The 17221-nt window shown below is 46.9% G+C and overlaps 1 protein-coding gene across 1 annotated transcript in view; it reads left to right on the top strand.

Annotated features, from left to right (window-relative positions):
* Positions 1 to 5127: 5127 nt before the first annotated feature.
* Positions 5128 to 17221, top strand: part of LOC136610384 (zinc finger protein 585A-like) — a 130568-nt gene continuing 118474 nt past the window's right edge. Inside the window, exons 1-3 of the mRNA XM_066589616.1 lie at positions 5128 to 5170; positions 14307 to 14448; positions 14647 to 14826. Coding sequence (XP_066445713.1) covers positions 14371 to 14448; positions 14647 to 14826 — 258 coding nt within the window. The 5' untranslated portion in view covers positions 5128 to 5170; positions 14307 to 14370. The remainder of the gene's footprint in view (positions 5171 to 14306; positions 14449 to 14646; positions 14827 to 17221) is intronic.

The raw sequence follows: 17221 nt of genomic DNA, 5'->3' as shown, positions 1-17221 counted from the left end.
TTCTCAGAAAGAGAAACCAAGTAATCTTGTAGATAGCGAGCTTTCAAGCCTACTAAGAGTTCCTTCTCAGGTTAATGGAATAGAGTCAAAGAGGTATATATTTTATAGTATATATACATACACATACATATGAAAAGGCATAGACATGGTGCGATTAATTTGCACTTAAAACAATGCTAGAATGTGATGAGTAGGAGGTGTAAATACAGGCATGTTGTTTAAAATTTTTAAGGTGGTGTCCAAAAAGTTAATTTCTGTATACAAGTAGCTTAATGTAAGGTTCATGGTGGGTGAAATTCATTGAATTTCTCATGGAATTTTATTACTTCTTGTTCGGAGTGGGTCCAAATGATCATTATATCATCAATATAGCAGATGTAGACCAATGGTTTGCTGAAGCAAGAGGCCAGAAGGTCAATCTCCAGTTTTGCCATGAAAAGGTTGGTATATTGCAGTGCCATTTCAATGCCCATGGCGGTTCTGGTGAATTGCAGAAATATCTCTTGCCAAAAGGAGAAATAATTGTATGTGAGGATGAATCTTGTGAGTTATAACACCGATTCAGAGGTGACCCCATTGACTTCAAGGTGTACCTGGCAAACGGTCAGTCCATCTTCAATGTTAGAATATACGAATTCCATATACATGGTGGCTAGGATGGCACCATCAGGGAGTGGACCTACGGTTGATAGTTTGTTCAGTAGGCCCGTGGTCACCTGCAAGTAGCTGGTTGTGTTTCTCACCAGTTGCTTAAGGACACCTTCTACCCATCCTGAGATTCTTTCAGTGAGGGTCCCCACACCTTAGATAATTGGCCTCCCTGGGTTGCTAGCTTTCTGTAGTTCGGAATGCATGTGGAATGTTCCAACCTTAGGGTTTCCTGGTATCAAGTCCAAAAGTTTTGTGAGGCCCACAGACTGACCTTTGATGATCCTTCTCAATTCCGTCAAATATATTTGAGTTGGGTCTTGATCCAGTCTGGTGTAGTATCTGGTGTCACTCAGCTGTCTGCCTGCTTCTTTTGTGTAGTCTGATGTGTCCATGAGGACTATAGACCCACCTTTATCTATAGCCTTAATGGTGAACTCCTTGTTGTTCTTAAGTACATAAATGGCCATTATTTCCTATATATTGAATGTTTCCTTTTACTGCTTGTCCAGTATAGTAGACTGCACCACATGTCAAAATGAGTCTATATATTTGTCTAAAGTGGGATTGCTACCAAGAGAGGGTGTCAAATGAGATTGCTTTTTGCCCCCTAGTTTCTCCTGTGTTTGGGTGCTCCTATCTTCTCTTTGTCATGGAATAATTTATTCAGTTTTAGTCTGCTGAAATACTCATCTGTCACTGCAGACTTCTGTCATATCAACCAATTCAGTAGGACAGAATATAAGTCCCTTAGAGAGTACACTGAGCTCCACATTAGTGGGGTTGTGAGATGACTGATTGATAAAACAGCTGATTTTACCTGTATACGTGTCCTTTTGGGGGTTCCGTTCAATCCTTGAGGTGTTCTTGATCGGTGTTTGGGTATAGGCCTTCTTTGAGTCAAAGTTTTTGGAGTTTCTTTTCTTTATTAGATACAACTATAGTGCTGTGTTATAGCATTACATTTCCAGTTTCAAGTCCCCTGTGTGTTCCTTTGAGTTTAATGGAAAAAAGGGGGGTTGGTACTATGTTATCCAGTAGGGCAAAATGTAATTGCTCTCAGTAAGAGAAATCAAGTAATCTTGCAGATATGATACCTTTTAATGGCTAACAAAAATACATGACACTAAAGCGAACTTTTGGACCTCTTCTGGGTCCTTCCTCATGCATAAGGGAACTACATATTTAACAAATACACATAAGCACATGAGATGGCATGAACATGCTAAACTTAATTTGCACTAGATAAATACCAGAGACAGGGGGTAAGAGGGCACAGACATGTTGACATTAATAGCATTTAGATAAATTCCAGAGAGGGATGACCATAACAAAAAATTAGTTCAGTGACTAGGAATGTGAAATCTCGCCTTCAGACCTGAAAACAAGAAAGATGGAACAATACCTCTTCAGTGCCACCTATTGGATGGCAGCATTCCATCAAATCAATGTGAGTTTTTACCAAGTCTGTAAAACAAAGATTAAGAATAGCACTTCTTCCGGGTGCTCTCCTTGGGGAGAGATGATGCCATTCCCCGACACACTCTAACCCCCAGGTATCTTCACACCCCATTCCTTCCCAGACACTCTCCTTAAAGACACCACTCTTAATCTACTTCAGACCTTTCACATTCTGCACTAATGCAAAAAAAAAAAAACATTATAGGTTCATTCCAGTCTAGAGGGTATCAAACCTTGCCGAAAAAAATTAGACTTCTAAGTGACACTGTGACTTTAGGTTGCCCTTCAGTATTATAACTCTTATCCACTCTATGTTGAGTCCGTGACCACAAAAGTGTTTTGCCACATGTAATTTGGTCTGTCCCTCTCTAATTGTGTGGCGGTCCCTCCCTTCCAAATACCCTTACCCTAAAGGGTATTACAGGTGTGCAGAACAGGATGCATTAGGCAAAGGCACAGATCTGGTGTGATTGATTTACACTAAAAACACACATCACACACAGCTCTGCTACATCCATCCTGCCCCACACACATGAAAAACACAGCTCTACATCATTCATCCTGATCCCCAAACATCACACATGCAGCTCTACTCCATCCAACCTGACCCCCACACATCACACACACAGCTCTACTCCATCCAACCTGACCCCCACACATCACACACACAGCTCTACTCCATCCATCCTGACCCCCACACATCACACACACAGCTCTACTCCATCCATCCTGACCCCCACACATCACATACACAGCTCTACTCCATCCATCCTGACCCCCACACATCACACACACAGCTCTACTCCATCCATCCTGACTCACACATCACACACACAGCTCTACTCCATCCATCCAGACCCCCACACAACACACACAGCTCTACTCCATCCATCCTGACCCACACATCACACACACAGCTCTACTCCATCCATCCTGACCCCCCACACATCTCACACACAGCTCTACTCCATCCATCCTGACCCACCCACACATCACACACACAGCTCTACTCCATCCATCCTGACCCCCACACATCACACACACAGCTCTACTCCATCCATCCTGACCCCCACACATCACACACACACAGCTCTACTCCATCCATCCTGACCCCCACACATCACACACAGCTCTACTCCATCCATCCTGACCCCCACACATCACACACAGCTCTACTCCATCCATCCTGACCCCCACACATCACACACAGCTCTACTCCATCCATCCTGACACCCACAAATCACACACACAGCTCTACTCCATCCATCCTGACCCCCACACATCACACACACAGCTCTACTCCATCCATCCTGACCCCCACACATCACACACACAGCTCTACTGCATCGATCCTGACCCCCACACATCACACACAGCTCTACTCCATCCATCCTGACCCCCACACATCACACACACAGCTCTACTCCATCCATCCTGATCCCCACACATCACACACACACAGCTCTACTCCATCCATCCTGACCCCCACACATCACACACACACAGCTCTACTCCATCCATCCTAACCCCCACACATCACACACAGCTCTACTCCATCCATCCTGACCCCCACACATCACACACAGCTCTACTCCATCCATCCTGACCCCCACACATCACACACAGCTCTACTCCATCCATCCTGACCCCCACACATCACACACAGCTCTACTCCGTCCATCCTGACCCCCACACATCACACACAGCTCTACTCCATCCATCCTGACCCCCACACATCACACACACAGCTCTACTACATCCATCCTGACCCCACACATCACACACACAGCTCTACTCCATCCATCCTGACCCCCACACATCACACACAGCTCTACTCCATCCATCCTGACCCCCCACACATCACACACACAGCTCTACTCCATCCATCCTGACCCCCACACATCACACACACAGCTCTACTCCATCCATCCTGACCCCCACACATCACACACAGAGCTCTACTCCATCCATCCTGACCCCCACACATCACACACAGCTCTACTCCATCCATCCTGACCCCCACACATCACACAGCTCTACTCCATCCATCCTGACCCCTACACATCACACACAGCTCTACTCCATCCATCCTGACCCCCACACATCACACACAGCTCTACTCCATCCATCCTGACCCCCACACATCACACACACAGCTCTACTCCATCCATCCGGACCCCACACATCACACACAGCTCTACTCCATCCATCCTGACCCCCACACATCACACACACAGCTCTACTCCATCCATCCGGACCCCACACATCACACACAGCTCTACTCCATCCATCCTGACCCCCACACATCACACACACAGCTCTACTCCATCCATCCTGACCCCCACACATCACACACACAGCTCTACTCCATCCATCCTGACCCCCACACATCACACACAGCTCTACTCCATCCATCCTGACCCCCACATATCACACACACAGCTCTACTCCATCCATCCTGACCCCCACACATCATACAGCTCTACTCCATCCATCCTGACCCCCACACATCACACACAGCTCTACTCCATCCATCCTGACCCCCACATATCACACACAGCTCTACTCCATCCATCCTGACCCCCACACACACAGCTCTACTCCATCCATCCTGACCCCCACACATCACACACACAGCTCTATCCCATCCAACCTGACCCCCACACATCACACACACAGCTCTACTCCATCCATCCTGACCCCCACACATCACACACACAGCTCTACTCCATCCATCCTGACCCCCACACATCACACACAGCTCTACTCCATCCATCCTGACCCCCACATATCACACACACAGCTCTACTCCATCCATCCTGACCCCCACACATCATACAGCTCTACTCCATCCATCCTGACCCCCACACCTCACACACAGCTCTACTCCATGCATCCTGATCCCTTCAGCTCATCCAGCAAGAATTACAACCAGCACAGCAGAGTTCTGCATCCACTGAATTCCCCATGGTCATGTGATCTCTGACTCCTCCCACAAATGTGACTGATCACATGACAGTGATGTCATTCAGGTCCTGAAAGCTGCTGTCCGGCTCTGCAGGTCAGTGTCCAGGAAGGCTTGGAGGGGGGAGGATTAACCTCTTCCGGACTGCTTGGGTTTGGAGGGGAAGATTACCCACTTCATGGCTGTTGGAGGGGGATTAACCCCTTCATGACTGACAGTTTGGGGCTAAAAATAATAATAATCCCCAAATTATCTACATTTTATTGCTACACTCCTGCCTGCAGGGGATGATGGGAGAAGTTGTCCCCCTGAGCCCCCTCTAGCGCTCACATGACCGCACAGCACCATTCTCTTCTACTCTCCCGTGTTGGCGCTCTGACAACCGTGTTGTCACCAGAGGATGGCGCTCTCTCTGCGCGGCCACATCCGATGCATCAGAGTGATGAGTCTGCCCATGTCAAAAGTCACCGTGGGATGTATATAATGTCCCCCGATATCCACGGTAACAGCTCGGAGGGGTCGGTGATCCCTGGGGGCTCCTGCACCGTCTGCTACAACTTCTGGGGGTCTTTTATAACGTCCCTCACTTGTCTCCTAGCGACATGCGGAAAAACATCACAAATACGCTAAGTAAAGGCGTCCGCATCGTGTTCAGAGCCGCCAGGGAGGGCGAAAGGCTCTTATATGCGGAATCAGAGGGCGAGAGGCTCTTATATGCGGAATCAGAGGGCGAGAGGCTCTTATATGTGGAATCAGAGGGCGAGAGGCTCTTATATGTGGAATCAGAGGGCGAGAGGCTCTTATATGTGGAATCAGAGGGCGAGAGGCTCTTATATGTGGGATCAGGGCGAGAGGCTCTTATATGTGGAATCAGAGGGCGAGAGGCTCTTATATGTGGAATCAGAGGGCGAGAGGCTCTTATATGTGGAATCAGAGGGCGAGAGGCTCTTATATGTGGAATCAGAGGGCGAGAGGCTCTTATATGTGGAATCAGAGGGCGAGAGGCTCTTATATGTGGAATCAGAGGGCGAGAGGCTCTTATATGTGGGATCAGAGGGCTAGAGGCTCTTATAAGTGGAATCAGAGGGCGAGAGGCTCTTATATGTGGAATCAGAGGGCGAGAGGCTCTTATATGCGGAATCAGAGGGCGAGAGCTCTTATATGTGGAATCAGAGGGCGAGAGGCTCTAATATGTGGAATCAGAGGGCGAGAGGCTCTTATATACGGAATCAGAGGGCGAGAGGCTCTTATATACGGAATCAGATTGCGAGAGGCTCTTCTATACGGAATCAGAGGGCGAGAGGCTCTTATATACGGAATCAGAGGGCGAGAGGCTCTTATATACGGAATCAGAGGGCGAGAGGCTCTTATATACGGAATCAGAGGGCGAGAGGCTCTTATATGTGGAATCAGAGGGCGAGAGGCTCTTATATGTGGAATCAGAGGGCGAGAGGCTCTTATATGTGGGATCAGAGGGCGAGAGGCTCTTATATGTGGAATCAGAGGGCGAGAGGCTCTTATATGTGGAATCAGAGGGCGAGAGGCTCTTATATGTGGGATCAGAGGGCGAGAGGCTCTTATATGCGGAATCTGTGGAGAATAGAACGGCTGCCATCTTTTTATGTGAAAAACATCTGCATTACAGATCCGTAAGTGTGAGGGAAGCCGAGAGAAGCACGGCGCTGAGGCCATTACACGCAGATGTCATACGCAGCAAACATCCGTTCCTGTGCGCCCGGCCGCAGTTACCATCCATTACCTTATTTGTACCGGCTTCTATACAGGAATAGGCAGAAAATATGAGAGCGAATGCCGGACATCTTATAGTTATTACATTATATCTGCAGCGCCAGACGGGACGCCAAGAGGCGGAGTTAGCTGAACCGTGTCACAGTGGTCGGTGCCAATGCTGCCCAGATAGCAACGTCTGCAGTGCAGTAAATGGTTAATGACTTGTGCCATACAGCAGAATCGTCGGTAGTGAAGCAATCAGACAGAAGCAAAGAGCGGCAGGAAGGTCACCAAGATGGAAACAATTAACTGTTCTTCACCCAATGGAATGTTTCTCCTTAACAAGATGCAGCCTAAAGGTTTTCTTCAGTCATACAGTGATCACATAGATTGCTTAAACAATTGCAGTGAGGTCAGGGGATGACTTGGGGATATATGACTGTGAGGAGACAGGATGACTTGGGGATATATGACTGTGAGGTGACGGGATGACTTCGGGATATATGACTGTGAGGTGACAGGTTGACTTGGGGATATATGGCTGTGAGGTGACTAGATGACTTGGGCATATATGGCTATGAGGAGACAGGATGACTTGGAGATATCTGACTGTGAGGTGACAGGATGACTTGGGGATATCTGACTGTGAGGTGACAGGATGGCTTGGGGATATCTGGCTGTGAGGTGACAGGATGACTTGGGGATATATGACTGTGAGGTGACAGGATGGCTTGGGGATATCTGGCTGTGAGGTGACAGGATGACTTGGGGATATATGACTGTGAGGTGATATGATGACTTGGGGATATATGGCTGTGAGGTGACAGGATGACTTGGGGGTATCTGGCTGTGAGGTGACAGGATGACTTGGGGATATATGACTGTGAGGTGACAGGATGACTTTGGCATATATGGCTGTGAGGAGACAGGATGACTTGGGGATATCTGACTGTGAGGTGACAGGATGACTTGGGGATATCTGACTGTGAGGTGACAGGATGACTTGGGGATATCTGACTGTGAGGTGACAGGATGACTTGGGGATATCTGACTGTGAGGTGACAGGATGGCTTGGGGATATATGACTGAAGTGACAGGATGACTTGGGGATATATGACTGAGGTGACAGGATGACTTGGGGATATATGACTGAGGTGACAGGATGACTTTGGCATATATGGCTGTGAGGAGACAGGATGACTTGGGGATGTATGGCTGTGAGGTGATATGATGACTTGGTATATCTAGTTGTGAGGTGACAGGATGACATGGGGATATCTGGCTGTGAGGTGACAGGATGACTTGGGGTGTATTTGTGAGGAGACAGGATGGCTTGGGGATATCTAGCTGTGAGGAGACAGGATGGCTTGGGGATATCTAGCTGTGAGGAGACAGGATGACTTGGGGATATCTGGCTGTGAGGTGACAGGATGACTTGGGGATATATGGCTGTGAGGAGACAGGATTAGAGATGAGCGAGCATACTTGTCCAAACGATGCTCGTTCGAGTATTAGGGTACTCGAGATGCTCGTTATTCGAGACGAGCACCACGCGGTACTCGAGTCAATTCCATTTCCTTCCCTGCATTTTCTGGCCAATAGACATGCAGGGAAGGCATTACAACTTCCTCCTGTCACGTTCCAGCCCTATCCCACCCCCCTGCAGTGAGTGGCTGGCGAGATTAAGTGACCGCCGAATATATAAAGTGGGCCCGCCCGCGGCTCGCCACAGACACACACTGGCAGAGATTAGGGAGAGTGCTGCTGCTGCTATAGGGAGAGTGTTAGCGTCTACAAGAACCCCAACGGACCTTCTTAGCTCACCTAGTGCACTACTGTTGTGGCTGCTGGGAGCAGTATTGCACTTTTTTTTTTATATCGGGCGTGCAGGCTGTAGCATTCTCAGGCTGCAGTCTGTACTACGTAGTATAGGGGAAGTATTGGTGAGGCAGGGACAGTGGTAATGTGGAATCCTGTCTAGAAGAACCCCAACGGTCCTTCTTACGGCTACCTGTGACCGTGTGCATTTAACTCTGTGGCTGCTGGGAGTTGTAGTACCTCAGTATTGCACAGCTAGGCGTGCTTGCAGCCTTCTGTTACATTTTTTTCTGGGTGCAGTTTGCGTAACGTAAGCGCTGTCTGCCTCCAACTGCATGCCAAGAAACCACCAATTTTTCACACCGCTCTGTGTTTGTCGTCAGCTGCCCGCACAGTGTATGGTGACAGACACCCATGGAGGGAAAGTCCGATACACGCTCTATAGCCTGCATTGCTTTAAAAAAAAATATTTTAAAAAATAAATCCTTTTTACGCCTACCTGTGACCCAGTGCATTTCACTGCGTGGCCTGTGGAACTTGAGGTGCATCACAATTGCATATTGCACAGCTAGGCCTGCTTGCAGCCTTCCTTATAATTTATATCTGGCTTCATTTTGTGTTATATAACCGCTGGTAGCCACCAACTGCGCGGCAATAATTCACAAAATTTTTTACACCTCTCAGTGTCTGCTCGATTCTTAATCCACCATGCTGAGGGGTAGGGGTAGGGGTAGAGGATGTGGACGCGATCGAGGAAACGGAGTTCCACGTGAGGGTGTGGGCATAGGCCCAGTTCCTGGTCCAGGTGAATCGCAGCCGGCTGCTGTGGGATTAGGAGAGAGGAAAGTTTCTGGGGTCCCCAGCTTCATATCACAATTTTTAGGTCCACGTCGTAGACCTTTATTAAAAAACGAGGAGTGTGAGCAGGTCCTGTCATGGATGGCAGAAAGTGCATCCAGCAATGTATCGACCACCCAGTCTTCTACACCGTCCACTGCTGCAACTCTGAATCCTCTCGCTGCTGCTCCTCCTTCCTCCCAGCCTCCTCACACCATGAAAATGACACATTCTGATGAGCAGGCAGACTCCCAGGAACTGTTCTCGGGCCCCTGCTCTGATTGGGAAAAAATGGTTCCTCTCCCACCTGATGAGTTTGTCGTGACTGATGCCCAACCTTTGGAAAGTTCCCGGGCTCCGGGTGATGAGGCTGGGGACTTCCGGCAACTGTCTCAAGAGCTTTCAGTGGGTGAGGAGGACGATGACGATGAGACACAGTTGTCTATCAGTGAGGCAGTAGTAAGGGCAGTAAGTCCGAGGGAGGAGCGCACAGAGGATTCAGAGGAAGAGCCGCTGGACGATGAGGTGACTGACCCCACCTGGTTTGAAAAGCCAACTGAGGACAGGTCTTCAGAGGGGGAGGCAATTGCAGCCGCAATTTTCTTAGGCCCACAAGGCTCAGTCATATTACTTTAGTAAACAATGTTTATACGTTTCAATTCTCATTAAAGCTTTGAAACTTGCACCTGAACCAATTTTTATTTTAACTGGGCTGCCTCCAGGCCTAGTTACAAATTAAGCCACATTAACCAAAGCGATTAATGGGTTTCACCTGCCCTCTTGGTTGGGCATGGGCAATTTTTCTGAGGTACATTAGTACTGTTGGTACACCAATTTTTTGGGGCCCTCGCCTACAATGTAATCCAAGTAATTTTTATGGGCTTCGCCTGCACTCATGGTACACCAATGTGTCAGGGGTTGGCCTACACTTTTGCTACAGAAATGTAACTCTGTTCTGCTTACCTATACTTCTGCCACAGTAATGCTACAGGGGTCTGCCTATACTTCTGCAACAGAAAAGTTACTTTGGTCGGCCGATACTTCTGCTCCTGAAATGTTACCGTGGTCTGTTTATACTGTTACTACTGTACTGTTACTAATACTGGGCTCTGCCTATACTGCTGCTACTGAAATGTTACTGGGGTCTGTCTATAATGCTGCAAATGAAATGTTACTGGGGTCTGTCTATGCTGTTACTACTGAAATGTTACTGGGCTCTGCCTACACTGCTGCTACTGAAATGTAACTGAGGGCTGTCTATACTGCTGCAACTGAAATGTTTTGGGGGGGGTCTGTCTATACTGTTACTACTGAAATGTTACTGGAGTCTGTCTATAATGCTGCAAATGAAATGTTACTGGGCTCTGCCTACACTGCTGCTACTGAAATGTTACTGGGGTCTATCTATACTGCTGCAAATGAAATGTTACTGGGGTCTGTCTATACTGCTGAAAATGAAATGTTACTGGGGTCTGTCTATACTGCTGAAAATGAAATGTTACTGGGGTCTGTCTATAATGCTGCAAATGAAATGTTACTGGGGTCTGTCTATACTGCTGAAAATGAAATGTTACTGGGGTCTGTCTATACTGTTACTACTGAAATGTTACTGGGCTCTGCCTACACTGCTGCTACTGAAATATTACTGGGGTCAGTCTACACTGCTGCAACTGAAATGTTACTGGGGTCTACCTAGACTTCTGCAACATAACTGTTAGTGGGGCCAGCTTATACCTTTGCCACAGGAATACTACAGGGGTCTGTGCATAGTATGGCTGCACTAAGTTTTCACATCGCGATGTTCTACGTATCTGGCCCAGGAAAAAAACCCAGTCTGACTGGGGCATGCCCACCTGTATTTTATCTGACGTTAGCTCTGCTATCCGGGGCACTGCAATGGAATTTATTTATGTACCGCCGGTGGGTTCCAGGGAGCCACCCATGCTGTGGGTGCACACAAAATACCCATAGCGGAGTTGTACCTGCCTGTGACTATTAATTAAAAAACCCCAGTCTGACTCGGGCATGCAGTGTGGGCCAATGCCCACCTGTATTTTATCTGACGTTAGCTCTGCTATCTGGGGCACTGCAATGGGATTTATTTATGTACCGCCGGTGGGTTCCAGGGAGCCACCCATGCTGTGGGTGCACACAAAATACCCATAGCGGAGTTGTACCTGCCTGTGACTATTAATTAAAAAACCCCAGTCTGACTCGGGCATGCAGTGTGGGCCGAAGCCCACCTGTATTTTATCTGATGTTAGCACAGCTATCTGGGGTACTGCAATGGGATTTATTAATGTACCGTCGGTGACTTCCTGGGAGCCACCTATGCTGTGGGTCCACTCCAAACAGACTTCCCATTGGGACAAACTAGAGGAGCAATACAGCGCTAATGAGACGTTCACAGCTACGCTAGCATTGGAGTCCGCAGTAGGCCCGCGATTGCTGAGGGTTTGCGCAGAGGCCCATGTCCTGGGTGCAGTGAAAGTCCACTTCCTGCCTATGATTGCTGAAGCTGTGGGCCAAGGCCTATGTCGTCAGTGCGATGCAAGTCTGCCATGTTTGGCCGCTCTGATTTATTTATTGTTCATGTCTTGGTTTGCCTAGGACCCACCTATGCTGTTGGTGCACAATTCGTTCCCATCGCGGTGTTTGACCTGTCTGGCACAAAGACACTGGCTGACTTGGGTAGGGGGCAGATGGCTCTCCCCTTGCAGTGTCGATTGAGCTATGCGGGCTATTGCCCCATCCCTTTTAAAGAGGGTCGCTACCTGGCCCATCTAACCCTCTGCAGAGTGTGCCTCCGGTTCCTCCTCATGGCAGACGCACTTATAAATAGACATGAGGGTGGTGTGGCTATGCAGCCAGTGTGTGGCATGAGGGCAGCTGAAGGCTGCGCAGGGACACTTTTGTGTGCGCTGTGGACACAGGGTCGTGCGGGTGGGTTGGGCAGCATGTAACCCAGGAGAAGAGGCAGCGGTGTGTCCCGCAGGCAGTGATTGTGCTTGGTTGGAGGTAGTGTGGTGCTTAGCTAAGGTGTGCCTTGCTAATGAGGGTTTGTCCGAAGTAAAAATTGTTAGGGGGGGGGGCACTCATGCCGCTATTGTGGCTTAATAGTGAGACCTGGGAACCTGAGATGCAGCCCAACATGTAGCCCCTCACCTGCCCTATCCGTTGCTGTGTCGTTTCCATCGCTTTCGTAGGTTTTGAAGATTTGCACAAATGAAAACCTTAGAGAGCATCGGCGATACACAAAAATGCTCGGGTCGCCCATTGACTTCAATGGGGTTCGTTACTCGAAACGAACCCTCGAGCATCGCGGAAGCTCGACTCGAGCAACAAGCACCCGAGCATTTTGGTGCTCGCTTATCTCTAGACAGGATGACTTGGGGATATCTAGCTGTGAGGTGATAGGATGACTTGGGGATATCTGGCTGTGAGGAGACAGAATGACTTGGGGATATCTGGCTGTGAGGTGACAGGATGACTTGGGGATATCTAGCTGTGAGGTGATATGAGGATTTGGGGATATATGGGTGTGAGGTGACAGGGTGACTTGGGGATATATGGCTGTGAAGTGACAGGATGACTTGGTGATGAATGGCTGTGAGGTGATAGGATGACTTGGGGATATATGGGTGTGAGGTGACAGGATAACTTTGGGATATCTAGCTGTGAGGTAACAGGATGACTTGGGGATACGTGGCTGTGAGGTGATATATGGTGCTGGCTTCTACAGTAACCCTTCTGTCAGAACTAGACACTTAATGCTGTGCTGACTCCTTCACCAAGGTAACTATACGCGGCCTCAGGGGCTTCAGCACTTTACCTGTCGGTTATAAACTCACTTTGCACTCCGATTGGTAGAATGGCTCCTGCATTTTCTTTTTCACAGCTCCGGGATCTCTTTTCCGACCAGTACTGGCTTTGTGTCTACTCCCCATCTACTCCTCACCGCTCCTCTCACTAACTCTCTTCATGCTCAACTTCTTTACTCTCCATCCATTAACTAACTGTGCATTTCTGACCTTCCAGTGCGTAATTTTCTTTTTCTCTCTCTCTCTCTCTCTTCTACTCTTTCTTTCCTCTTTCTCCCTTCTCTTTTCTCTTCTCTCCTCTCTTCTTTCTCAGACAATGAAAAAAAAAGGTTAGTTGCTGGGCAGATTATACTGAATCCCCCTAATGGGCAGATTAATCTGTAGTCAACTGTTGGAATCCTTGGTTAAATGCCTGAACTACTTTAATATAGTAATAGCATTGTGTTGGACCCCTCACTATGTATGTATCCCAAAAGGGTACTAACAAAACTACAGCTCATCATGCAAAAACCAAGCCCTCACAGATCTCCATCCATGGAAAAATCTAAGCGTTATGAAACGTTGAATTTAAAAGTAATATAAATTACAAAAAAACAAATGGGTTTTAATGTGCAAAAGTGAAAAAAAAAAAAAAATTACTATCGTAATCGTACCGACCCGCAGACAAACCTTATCTCGTCATTTATGCTGCATACAAGTCCATGGGAGCGGTTAATATCCGCATTGAATATGCCTGACATTTGCGTATTCATTGCATATTCACACAGAATGAAAGTGGAAATCTCCTGCACCCTCTTAATTTCTTTTTTCACCCACATAATTACGCTGTTATCACTGCATATTTACATACACAAGTATTCCAAAATATGCACAGAATAGCCGTGTTTTGATTGCTGAAATATGCAGCAATTTACATAACTTAATACGCTACGCTTGTGTGAGAAACCCCTTATTTTCTCCAGTAAAATTATTTATCATTTGCTATTTCTGTGGTTTTCATATTGATTCATCTTCTTTCCCCTCAGGTCTGACAATATAATATCCTCTGTTATTTTCTATATAACAATTTCCCTGATTGGCCTGTCAAGAATGGAAAAGGACAGAGACAAGATGGCGGAGAGTATATTAAATCTCACATTAGAGATAATCTTCCAGTTTACTGGAGAGGTGAGAGATTCTGTTGATGTCACATTACATCCTTCTTACCTATGGTAATAACTGATGATGTCACTGGAGAGGGGAGAGATTCTGATGATGTCATATTACATCATTCTTATCTATGGTAATAACACATGATGTCACTATAGAGGTGATGGATACTGGAAATGTCTGTATTGATATTTATTAATGTCTTCCCATATACAGGATTACACAGTAGTGAAGAAGACCTCTAGTGATGGCTGTCGGGCCCCTGTGTGTGATGGATGGGGAAGACCCCTGAGCCCAATACCGGAGCCCCAACCCTACTCCCTGATACATGAGGACATCAATGTACAGAAGATTCTAGAACTCACTAACAAGATGATTGAGCTGCTGACTGGAGAGGTGACGCTGCAAGGAATGCTGGGACATTATACAGTAACAGCACTGGAGGCTTCTGAGTGATGGCTATATATTGTGTTGTCAGGTTCCTATAAGGTGTCAGGATGTCGCTGTCTATTTCTCCATGGAGGAGTGGGAGTATTTAGAAGGACACAAGGATCTGTACAAGGAGGCCATGATGGAGCCCCCCCAGCCACTCCCATCACCAGGTGATAGACAGGACTAAATCCACGGGGACTTTATCATCTGTCAATTAAGAATGACTTCAGTGTCCGTCTGTGTTTCTTACAGTTCAATCCAGTAAGAGGAGAACCCCAGAGAGATGTCCCCGTCCTTTTCTTCCACAGGACCATCAGGTAGATGGAGATGTCCCTCTGATCTGTAGAAGGCTGTGAAGCTCTTGTCTTCAGTCTTATTAGATGTCTTCTCCTTGTGTGATGAGGCCGGTGGAGATGGCATGATTACTGCTCACCAGAGACATTACATATTGTCTGGATCTTCTCCCAGCTTTCTGATGGTGGAGACTGCTGGTGGGAATAAGGAGCCAACAGGTTGGATTTATATCTATCTGCTCCTTTATTTTCCCCGAGACAACCAGCGGATGTGTCTGGTAGACGCCGATCTCCTCCACTGAGACAATGTGAAGCATGTCTAGCTGTGCAGGATATACATGTGTATGAGGTTCCTGAGGTGTCATTGAGCTGCCATCGAATATCTATGTCCAGCTTCTAGACCTGCAGCTATGTGGCTCAGATAACTACTCTGGTCATTTTGGGTTGTGATGATTAATGATCATTTCAGGTCATGTAAAATATTCCACAGGACTTCTCCAAACGTCTGCTGACTTTTACAATGCTTTTTTTCACAGCTTTTGTATCAAGATGAAGATCCGGCCAATAATAATACTATAGAGACAAATGTGAGGATCAAGCAGGAGATTAAAGAGGAGATTCCTAGAGGTAACTATCCAGGTCAGTGGTAAGCACTAAATACAGCAGAGAAGAGTCACAGATTTTCATCAGTCACCGGCTGCAGATATGTATGTAGATTTATAAGCTCTGGGATCGGTCAGGTTCCACTGTACGTTGCCCCATTCATCCGAAGTACAAACTAAATATGGGTGAAATGCAATACCATTGTATCCGTGGCTACATTAACCAAGTTGTATTTAAAGTAGGGCGGGGCTACGTAACAGCTGGATTTTGGTGTGCGCTATGTGGTGTACATGGGGAGTGAGTGCAGTTTTGATCCTGCGGTATTGGCTGCTGCATTAGCAGAGAGGGTCTAATTAGGTATGAAAAGCAAGATCATGGGGACTGCAGTGATCCAGAGAACAGAGTTTCCCTCCCACTTCACCACACTGTTTGTGCAAGAGTAAGATTGCCCATGTGTGAGGAGAGGGAGTCTCCCTTCTTCATGAATAGAGCAGGGGAGACAGCCGCAGATGCAATGGCTGCAGGTGACGTCAACTAGGCCAAATAAAAACACGCCTCCGCACTCATACACATTTAATAACTGCACTGCGCTACTGTTGTTTATACCACCCACATGACAATGCAAGGTTATTAACTCATAATTTGATCAAAACATTGGGGCCTGTCTACTATATCAAGGTGAACCTCTTTGTTTAGATTTCAGAGTTTTTAATGACACCGCTGTTTGGACGCAGAAAGCCTCAAACTGAATCTTCAATGTAAACATATAGCTAGGTATATTGGTTTCCTACTCCCCTATATCTTCTTTTGTGATAAATTGCATGTAGATCTCATGAAATGCCTAATTGCACGAAGTGACAGGAGTCTTTATGGTTCTCCAATGAACATTTACTAGAATCATGTTGACAGGTACATTGACATGAACCTATAAAGATGGAGCCTTCACCACATAAGGGAAAGTTGCAAGATAAGAGTCCGGTGGCCAAACATGATCTACCGGTCCTCACTCTGAGGTCTACTGTTAGATTATCTTCTGTTTGCTTATGATTGACTAATTGCATTTGGCTATGCGAGTTCTAATTTTATAGAAATGTTCTAAAATATCACTATCAATTTTACTTCTGTTCAATAATAGTATAATCATTAAAATTCTTGGCAGATGACAGTGTCGAGAGCTCAGAGGGCTATCTGATATCTGAAGATTGTAAAGCAGAGGATTGTGGTATCACACAAGAAACATATGAAGAACCTGCCACTATCCCAGATATTACCTCAGCCCTTCACAGCGAACCTCGTATACAGGTCCCATCATTTGATCCATCACCAACTGATACGCAAAAGAAAAATCTCAGAAGACAAGAACATCAAAGAGCTTATACAGGAGAAAAGTCGTATTCATGTTCGGAATGTGGGAAATGTTTTACTACGAAATCATATCTTGTTATACATCAGAGAAGTCACAC

This window comes from Eleutherodactylus coqui, chromosome 2 (genome assembly GCF_035609145.1).
Source record: "Eleutherodactylus coqui strain aEleCoq1 chromosome 2, aEleCoq1.hap1, whole genome shotgun sequence".
Taxonomy (NCBI): domain Eukaryota; kingdom Metazoa; phylum Chordata; class Amphibia; order Anura; family Eleutherodactylidae; genus Eleutherodactylus; species Eleutherodactylus coqui.
Note: the sequence above shows the minus strand (reverse complement) of the source record. Positions and strands in the feature narration are given on the sequence as shown.